This window comes from Hyperolius riggenbachi, chromosome 6 (genome assembly GCF_040937935.1).
Source record: "Hyperolius riggenbachi isolate aHypRig1 chromosome 6, aHypRig1.pri, whole genome shotgun sequence".
NCBI classification, from domain to species: domain Eukaryota; kingdom Metazoa; phylum Chordata; class Amphibia; order Anura; family Hyperoliidae; genus Hyperolius; species Hyperolius riggenbachi.
In genome coordinates this window covers 302240128-302250795 of record NC_090651.1, presented here as the reverse complement: position 1 = coordinate 302250795, position 10668 = coordinate 302240128, and the positions used below count along the sequence as shown (strand labels likewise).

The 10668-nt window shown below is 42.8% G+C and overlaps 1 protein-coding gene across 2 annotated transcripts in view; it reads right to left on the bottom strand.

Moving 5' to 3' along the window:
* Positions 1 to 2987: 2987 nt before the first annotated feature.
* The window catches only part of CDC42EP5 (CDC42 effector protein 5), a 50929-nt gene continuing 43248 nt past the window's right edge, over positions 2988 to 10668 (bottom strand). For both annotated transcript variants that reach the window (XM_068241211.1, XM_068241212.1), the window contains exon 3: positions 2988 to 9071. In XM_068241211.1, the coding sequence (XP_068097312.1) occupies positions 8146 to 9057 (912 nt within the window). In that variant the 5' untranslated portion in view covers positions 9058 to 9071 and the 3' untranslated portion in view covers positions 2988 to 8145. The remainder of the gene's footprint in view (positions 9072 to 10668) is intronic.

Sequence of the window (10668 nt, the reverse complement as noted above, 5' to 3'; positions counted from 1 at the left end):
TGAATACAACTAGGTGAAAACTGTGCTGTGAAACTGTGTCTGTTTGGACCCTTTAACCGTTACCTCTTAAGAGAGACATAATATATGTATGTTATATGCGAGTCCTTATCTGATTTTATACTGTTACAATAAAGGGTAAGTATCATATAGTGTCTATAGTGCAGAATCATCTTTGGGGATATATTTTCTACCCATGAGACCTTAGCTGCAACATTTCTGGCTACTTAAAAACCGCATTACCAGACCCATGGTGCTCAATGGGCCCATGGAGTGATGTGGCTCTGTAAAACGTATTAGCTACAGGCTGACAATACTCCAGCTGTTTTGAATGTGAGCCTTGCTTTCAGGGACATAGAGATAATTTGCATATTTGGGAGTGATGAATCATGGGAAACCACAGTTTCTCACCTAAATTAAAGAGCATCAGTAATAAAAAAAAAAATTCCCTCTGGGGAATCCTTACCTCAGGAGGGGGGAAGACTCTGGATCCGAACGAGAATTAACCAGTCACCCTTCGTCCAAGTGCCAGGGTCCCCCGAAGGGCAGCAAGATAAATATTTACCTACCGCGATCCTGCGCAGGTGCACTAGCCGCTCTACATTTCGGGCTAAGGCAGAAATAGCTGCATCTGATTGTTCCGCTCTACTGCACAAGTGAGAGTTCTTTTGCGCCAGCACAGTAGAGCGGATACGATCAGGCTAGGCTATTTCCGCCTAGCCCAAACGAAGAGCCGACACTGCGCCTGCACTGGATCCCAGAGAGGTATATAAATCAAACATCGACAAACTTGTCTGGGAGGATTCGGGGGAGCCAGTGCTGGATTCCCTGAAGCTACAGAGGTCAGGAAAGCCTCATTGGGACCCTGAGACTTCCCCCTCCCGAGGTAAGTATCCCCCACAGGGTTTTTTCTTTTCTTTACAGAGTCTCTTTAAAGCCAAATTATCGCAAATATCTTCTATTTTAAGAAGGCAAAATTATATTTAGCTTTGCTTTTTGATAAAGTGCTATTTGGTCTCTTTTAGCCCTTTATACCTTCCAGGTGGTTCTGAGTCACCATCAGCCTTCTGGGTATTCACTACAGCACTGATTTTCACAGCTATTCTGTAAAAGTTTTGATGGGAAACCATTTGTAAAAGGGCCCCAAGTGTGGATTTACGAAGACATTTCTGGAATGAAGATGGAGATATTCAGAGGTCACAAGTTTACCTTCAAACTTGGCCTCGATTGATTAATTAATTGCCTCCAATTAGGTAGTAAAACTTTACAACCTTCACCTGAGGCATTGCAGAACATTGGAAAGGACTGGCTAGAAATTTATCAGCTGTGATTTCAGTCTTGCACACACTCAGAAAAATATCGAAATTATCCTTTCTAGTGCATACACACACCTGCAATGGCTGCATCACCATTGTTTAAAGGGAACCTAAAGTGAGAGGGATATGAAGGCTGACATTTATTTCCTTTTAAACAATACCAGTTATGTTTGCCTCTAATACTTTTAGCCATAGACCCTGAACAAGCATGCAGCTCAGAGGTTTCTGACAAGATTATCTCCCTGCTTGTTTCAGACACAGTTGCAGCCAAATAAATCAGCAGGGTTGCCAGGCAATTGGCATGGTTTTAAAGGAAATAAATATGGCTGCCTCCATCCACCTGTCATTTCAGTATCACTTTTAGCGCCACTGAATAAAAGACTATTCACAAATCTAGACCAAGTTATCCAGATTTGTTATGATCTAAATTGACCTCCAAGGGTCTTCAGCCTGCAGAGAGGGGCCCTGAGAAACACCTGAACTAGATCTAACGCTTCATAAACACACTAGATGAAACTTGGCCGAGGCAGACAACAGCTGCCGACCTCTGCTGAGGGCTGCCGGCTGTACAACAGTTCCCCGACCCTCTCAACTTGGCCAGAAATCCTTCCTGGTGGATCACTTAGGCCCTGCAATATTAGAGAGCATTGTTCTCTTCACTTTCCCTGCCAGCCACGACATCACTCCTGCGCCGCTCGCCTGATAGGTAACAACTGCCTCGGATCTGCAATGTTGCCCAATGGATCGAGTTCGGATCCCAGTCAGTCAACAGCGTTTGAGAGGAATCGGCACGGTAGACTTGGGCGCAGGATACAGCGGTATATGGCTGATCCTGCTGCTGAACAAGTCCCGGCTGTGTTAAGTACTATTCCCCCTCCAGGCCGCCATGGATGGTGGGAAATGAAATAAATCGACTTCCAGCAATTGCTGGAGGCCGAATTATAGTGGTTTAAAAAGGTAACTTCAGCTCCGTCTTCTGACGGCGCAGAAGTTACTCTCTGTGCGCTGCTATAGCCATAATTCCTATTACGACCTATGGTGGCGCCGGCTGCGCCCAAGTCTCCTGCGCTGGAATAGCAGCGTTTGGTTCCCTGAGCCAATACGATTGATTTTTACCATTAAAACTACTTTTATTTACGAGCCTTTACATATAAAAGTGTAAGGGACTTGTATCTGCAAGAACAGCAGATTTTCTTTGCAATTCGTTTTCCACATTATATGTGGTTTGTCTCTGACTGAACACGTGTTTTTTACAGTTGTCAGTGAAATTCAATGTGGAAAACACTTTTGTCTGCGGGAACCACAGAGGATTCCCTGCAATCGGCTGTCTGCACGATATGCAAGTTTGTCTGTGATTGAACACAACTGAAAAAGAGAGTACCAGGCTTTAGACGGAGTTACACACATCCAATTTTGAATGGCCAATTTTACCACTTTTATGTTGTATGAGAGCCTGCCTCCACAATCTGTTCATTGTATTCAAATCCCGCTGGCCCACATGTTACATGGAAATGGCAAAATCAGCCAATCAAAACTGGATGCATGTACGCATTCTAACATACAAAATGTATAAAGGTGAAATCCTAGTAAACCGATTTTTAAAACACAGCAGAAATTAAATGAATATGGAATTATATACAACCAGTAAAAACAAATGAAAATATAACAGCAAGCTAGAAACCGCTGCAAACTATTTTAATACAGAAGAAATATTTATAAAAAAAAGAAATATATACTATATGAAATACATATTTGTGAAGCATTTTTTTTTTTTCCTTATACAGAGGCTCAGAAATAAAATATTTATGACAATGCATTACATACATTACTCATCATTAGCAATTAATCATACTGACACATGGAGCTGCTTGGCGAGACATGGTGATGAGACAATGAATGGAAGGATGCTCGGCTATTAGAGGAGGACTGAATGGCAACGAGAGCGCATTGTAAGGAAAACACCTGCACTATGCAACATAACATTAACTCTTACACAGACACTCTAGATGCAGACCCCGCTGAGCTTCTGAAGACGTCGTGGACCGCCGCTCCGCCATTCTTCTCTGTGGTGTTCTCCTATTCAACGTTTTGTCATACGCATGAATGGACATCACATACAGCTATATGGTAATGCATAGCAATGACTTTATTGTGCAGTTCAACTACTATGCACAAAAAACGTTCACACTGGCTTTCCAGGAAAAAACATCTGCTGCAGATTGCCAATTCAGGATTCTAGGAGAAGCATCCAATTACGAGGGGGTATCGTAAAGTTTTAATTATCACCTGAAAATTATGATGGGATATTGATGCAATTTTGTCAGTGTCCTCATTGGACACCAAGTGCACGATGTTCAGAAAATCAGCTCATTGTACCAGTTATTTCTTTTATAAATTGTACCAGAAGTGACTCAAGTGTGAGATGGAATAGACTGAGGCTGGGAGCATGATGACAATGCACCAGATCGCTCCTCTCGGATTGTAGTTGACAAAGCAAGGGCGTGTGTGTGTCTGAGATATTGCAGTATCCGCCTTAAGGGCCCCGTTCCACTACCCTGCGTTTTGCGATCTGATTCCGATCGCTAACAGATTGCAAACCGCAGGTTACAGTAAAACTAATGGAAATGGCAGCGGTCATTTCCATTAGTGCATTCCGATTGCACTGCGATTTTGTCCCGAGCGCAATCGTCTTCATGCTGTGTTTTGGATGCGATTGAGCTCCTATACTAAGTATAGTAAGCTCAATCGAAATTACATTAGTGGAAATTAGTTTGAAACGTAATCGCATTGCGGCCACATTCCAAAGTGGAAGAGAGACCTCAAACACTTATCCACTATGCATTTTTTCAGATGATTTTTCCAACGACCAGCAATTCTTTATAGCAATATGCGACCTTTTCAGCTATCTCGTGACGTGGGTACAGGTGCGCGACTAAGCAAATTACGTGTGGCGACGAGGGGACAATAACCGCCACGGTGGATCTTTAAGATCTAATGACTTTGCGTAAAGTACCGCAATCTCTTCAACTCTTGTCGCTTATACCCACCGGCAGGAAGATGGATCGTTGTCGTAGAATGTCACAGCGATCCCTCTTCCTGCCTCGTGAGATGAGTATTCAGCTTTATTCTCCCGATCTCACACCAAGTGACTGTTTCTTGCTCCCCAAAATGAAAATTGTCATTTGTGAAGTGGTAGCGTGGCTTAAAGTACACAGAGCCAAAGCTCAGGTATAAAATCACATACTTACCGAAGCTTCCCTCACTGTCCTCTGGTCCCCCGTCGCTGGGCGCCGACCCTCCCGGATTACAGACAAGGGTTTATCGGTAATCTGATCAGGGCCGCGCTCCTTTCAGGCTTAAGTGCGGCTGTACTGCGCAGTCAACCAGAGCCACTCATGTACGCAGGCGTGGCCATGTCAGAAGAGGAGCGCAGCCCCGTGCAGCTGGCGGTTCCACATGCAGCAACAGAGGACCAGAGGACTGGGAGAGAAGCACCATCAGGATCCAGAGGCTTCCCTCGGGTTCTCTTCAAAGGACAACTGAAGTGAGAGGGATATGGAGGCTGCCATATTTATTTCTTTTTAAACAATACCAGTTGCCTGGCAGCCCTGCTGATCGATTTGGCTGCAGTAGTGTCTGAATAACACCACAAAGAAGCATGCAGCTAATCTTGTCAGATCTAAAGACAATGTCAGAAACATCTGATCTGCTGCATGCTTGTTCAAGGTCTCTAAAGTATTAGAGGCAGAGGATCAGCAGGACAGCCAGGGAACTAGTATTGCTTAAAAGGAAATAAATATGGCAGTCTCCATATCCCTTACCCCTCAGTTGTCCTTTAAGGCGCAATATGCAGACTTCTACAAAAAAGGTATTTGGAGTGTCGAGAAACGCATGGGAAAATGTGTAAGGGCTGGATAGGGACTATTTAGAGAAGAGTGAACAACTACAAAACAAACGTCTTTTTTTAGGGTGATAATTAAAACTTTACTACACTCCCTCGTACAAATTAAGGTCCCATTGTACATGGTTTACAGAGAAAACCAACAACATCCCCATAATAAATGTATAAGTAGATTTTTATTTGCAGTAGCGTGGTCTTTGCATCGGATTGGGGGATTTGTGCATCACATATCAGGGCTTACATTGCATGACGTAAATGAGGACTGCATTGACAGGATGAGGAACCCCCTGCCTTGTCCTTGCTAGAGGTGGCCACTAATTATACACTTCGGCAAATGATTATTCACAAACAAATACTTGTATGAACGATTGGAAATTATAGTTTGAAACACAAAAAAAAAAATCTAAGCAATCCGATCAGATTAAAATCAATCTGATTTCGAATCGATTCTGTCAACCTGATTGGAATGGTTAAGAGATTTTTGTCCGTTAGTGGGTCCGAAGCGTTCATTTTCGATCGTTCCTATGAATAATTTGTAAACAGTCATTCGGCAAAGTGTATGGTTAGTGGCCAATTGTATTGTTAGTGGCAACTGGTATGGTTTAAAAGGAAATACATATGGCAGCCTCCATATTCTTCTCACTTCAGTTGTCCTTTAACCACCCTGGCGTTCTATTAAGATCGCCAGGGCGGCTGCGGGAGGTTTTTTTTTAAATTAAAAAAAAACTATTTCATGCAGCCAACTAAAAGTTGGCTGCATGAAAGCCCACTAGATGGCGCTCCGGAGGCGTTCTTCTGATCGCCTCCGGCGGCCAAAAGTAACACGGAAGGCCGCAATGAGCGGCCTTCCATGTTTTGCTTACTTCGTCGCCATGGCGACGAGCGGAGTGACGTCATGGACGTCAGCCGACGTCCTGACGTCAGCCGCCTCCGATCCAGCCCTTAGCGCTGGCCGGAACTATTTGTTCCGGCTGCGCAGGGCTCAGGCGGCTGGGGGGACCCTCTTTCGCCGCTGCTCGCGGCGGATCGCCGCAGAGCGGCGGCGATCAGGCAGCACACGCAGCTGGCAAAGTGCCGGCTGCGTGTGCTGCACTTTATTCGAACAAAATCGGCCCGGCAGGGCCTGAGCAGCACCCTCTGGCGGTACTGGACGAGCTGAGCTCGTCCATACCGCTAAGGTGGTTAAGTCTTAATACCTACTTTCAGAGAGAACTAAACCCATCTCTGAAATGGCAGCAATGCACTAACTGAATCAAGATGACAGAAGACAGAGACATGCAGGCACACTCCATTCTTTCTAAAGATCAAGCACGCTTGGAGTAAGCTGAACGTGCACATTCTTTCCTATGGAACACACAAGCAGACAGCAGTCAGCCTCTGTGTTTTTCTATTTTCAGGAAAAATGTCCAGACTGGCCGGGAAAATCTAACCTACCTGATCATTTTTATTTCCACAGCAGCCAGGAGGGGGATGCTATAGAGATGGGATCGCTTTCTACTGTGACCATAAATTAACTAGGGCACCATTAGAAAAAGCAACAGTTAAAGAGGAAATGTACTGAAAAGAACAATGAATAAAATTGCTTATGGTTTACAATATTCATTCATAGATTATTTAGTCAGTGTTTAAAATCTTTCTCTGATATACATTCTGAAATTCGTCACTGCTGGTGACATCTTTAGCTCTGCCAGGTAATCTGTACAGAATGTTTGTAACAGAGTTCTATGCACAGGGGGAGATACTGCTTGCTTCCCACAATGCAAAAAGGTTCATAGACAGCAAACTGTCAGGACCTTGGTCATGACATCACACTGTGGGAGGGGTTTCACTACAATAACAGGCATACAGACTTCCCTGATGCTCTATTAGATAGAAGGTAAAAGATTTCTCATGGGAAAGCTGGAATCAGCTCCTGACTGAGATGAAGTTCAATCTTTGATTACAGTTCCTCTTTAAATGGACGCAATAAAAGCCTTGCTAAAGAGTGCATTTGGAGGTGGCTATGCAATCATTCCTAAAATCCCAGTAGTGGAAATATATGCCTTGGCAAATGTGTGCAGTAGAAAATTAGTGTTCAGAGCATACAAAAATACAAAACAGAAAAGCAACAATCAAATGACTAAGTCCAAGTGAATTAAAAAAAATTACTGGTGAAATAAATGTACATTATTCCAGTAAGGACAAAAAAATTGTATATTTTGTCTGGAAATACAAGTGGATAATTCTTGATCCTGACATGTCTGTAAGGGGTGATTAGCTCTACTGGTACCATTATAACCTTATCTGCAAACAGTATCACAATTACCAAGATTTCACAATGTAAATGTCCAGCATTTGTGCAAGTCTTTCAAAAGAAAAAAAAAAAAAAAAAAAAAAAAAAAAAAGTGTCCCATCTTGGATGCCCAAAAACAAAGATGTAGTGTTAATTTTTGACAGAAAAAAAAATATATAAAAATCACTTCCTGTTTCTTGCCTTGGTACACGATACACCACTTAACTACAGTGGAGAAAATCCTGAACTCTCTGAAACAATCCTCAGTGGAAAACTAATCCTGAAATGTCTCAAACACAAAGATAAATTAGATTTTTTTTTTTTTAATATTGAGCACATATCCAGAAAAACGTACAGTTCCTTTAATTAGTGGGAATTACGGTCACCTACTCTTTAGCCAACATCTATGACTATCCATCTTAAATGTGTAGTGAAAAGTTTAAAGTCATTAGTTCTCAGTAAGAAGGACAGGTCAAATGTATAAAATTGCCTCTGTACAAAGTATGTCTTAGATTAACTAAAAAAATGGAGTCCATTCTTCTGTAGATAGCCCAATGTATAACATTTATACCATCTGAAGCTGTTGGCCAAAGCCCAGCCATGTTTATCAAAGAAACATGAGAGCAAGCCAAACAAAAAGTCCAATAGAGTTTATTTTCCTATACACCAATTTCGTCATCAAGATCTTCTTCAAATGTATAGCCCTGACCAACTTCCTCGTCATCCTCATCTTCGTCGTCATCATCATCATCAAGCTCTGAGCGGTGACTAATATGTAAGTTGTTCTCATGTTGTGCTGGACTGTCTGCAACACCTTCGTAGATAGAGCGTTTTTCTTCTTCACTGTCCCCCTCATAAGCTGATCTGTTCCCTTCTTGGTTTTCAGAGGCAATGCTTGAATTGTAATCCAACCCAGGGCTTGTAATGGGAAGTGTGCTGGCGAGACTGTAATGGTTGCTTTGAGATTCGATGATGGAAGATGACTGTGTAAGCTTATCACTGTCTGCAACATTTACCGGAGAAAATTTGTAATCATACTGGTCATCTGGACTATTCCAGTCAAAGGCGGGAGGATCTCTTTCCATGACACCCAAAACATCATCCAAAATAGATGGGCCCAGATCAAGATGGAAGGACAACATGGACTCTGCATGTTTCAGCCCACAATCAGGTGAAAGCCAATCTACTTGATCTGAGTGACCTCCAGAACTGTTGTTATTCCATAAGTTATCTTCTTTGGCTGGTATATTATTAACAGGACTGGAAGAAACACTTCCTGCACCGGAGCCTATTCCAGAGGACTGTGATAGCTGACTTAATGAATCGGCCATTTTGCTTTCATCGGGATCTCCCCCCATTTTCAGGTGGCCATTTTTCTTTGAGCTTGGTGCTTCTGCCATTGGTGCAGAGGAAGGGCCATGGTTACTGAGGAAGGACGTGTCACCAAACACATCACCTCCTCTCCCAACATGCATGGTGTGCCTGAAGTCCCCCAAAGGTGCACTGATCATCTCCCGATCAATGCGGGTTCGCTTCTTGGAGTGAGAGCTGGACTGTTTAAGAATAGGCATTCTTGAAGTGGTATCTGTAAGAGAAATTATATAAACGTGTGAAAATGGGAATTACTGTGGATTAAACATTTTACTTCTAGAATTCCAAAAAAGCAAAGCATGAACATGCAAAGTAAAACAACTGCAGACATCTACAGCCCTTTTTTAATATAATACAGTCATGGTTATTGTCTGATGTCGGATAAGTGTGCATTCTAGTAGTTTGAGACTCAATGTTAAAAAAAGGCCTAGCTGATACTGTGCTATACCCCACTCTATATACATACCATGAACTCTGTATTAACTGTTAAAATACAGTTACGGAAGGTATAGTAACCTTGGGAGAGCAGTAGAACCCAGTCTTTAAGCACAGCCCACAAACAGCCTGAAGACCGATACGGACTATGCGTTTTTTCCAATGATTTTCCCAACGACTAGTGATTTTTTTTTTTTTGAGGAATGAGAGATGGTTTCTGTGGTCTTGTGCCGTGGGTACAGGCACGAGATTACGTGAACGGCATTGGGGGGGGGGAGGGGGGGGGCTCGTCGTGGTGAGGTGTCGCTGTGATCCATCTTCCTGCGTCGTTAGGCTTTAAAAGTGGCCTTCACCACTGTGAGCACTGCTGGCAATTTGTGCTGGTTGGTTGAGACTGCTGGTTAGTTGAGTTCTGGGAAACTGGGACTCTACTATAAAGTGTGGAACTCCTAGTAACCAGTTATCTCCCCAATTTCCTGAGTGCAGTAAAAAGAATCTGACTGACTACTATATTTGTTAGGATGGTGCGTTTTCTTGCTCTGATCTTTGTACTGCCTTATAGAGACCTTAATAGGTTTTCATGTAACCAATCAAGATTTTTTTTTGCACCTCAGGACATTTCCGGTCAGCATAGTTTTGTATAAAGAATCAAGAAACAAAAATGTGGCCTTCTGCCCTTCATGCTTCTAATTTCTAAGACTTTCCTTGAGGTTGTCAAAGCAACACACAAGGGAACAGGCCACATCGGAGCCCCAACAGGGGAAATGACAAATTTACTGCCTGGACATTGTTTGAAGCAGATCGGAGTCTCTCTTCCTTCCGTTCACTGACAACTCAGTGGAGAAAAGCAATTATTATTTAAAGAAGTAGTTTATATGTATTAAAAGGTAACCCAATATTGATATTGTTGAGCCACATATAAAAGCCAACTGTTAGGCCCTGTTCACAGTGGTCAGTTGCAGTGCAGAATTCAGAAGGAATTGATTCCTACGTACACTGCAGGTCGATTCCAGCAGGAAATCTATTGGAAATCAAATGATTGATCTGCAGAGGTGCACCGTTCAATGCCCTACAAAGCTATAGGCCATTGATCTGCCAATGCTCTTGCCCCACCCGATTGTTTTAATATTCCCATCCTGTCTGATTGATTCATCCAATTTGTTTGAAATAGATCAAACAGTTGATTTGACATTTTTGGGAATCGATTCCCAGCAGATGAATTGAATCGGAGGTCGCATTCACAGTGGGACGTTGCGTTGTAATGAGATGTTAAAGTAATTGCGTTACCGTCGCATACAGTACGTACAGTGAAGCATACAGGCAATGAAAAGTATGCTTTCCTGTACCTGGAAACGTGGGCGTTTAGAGGTAACGCA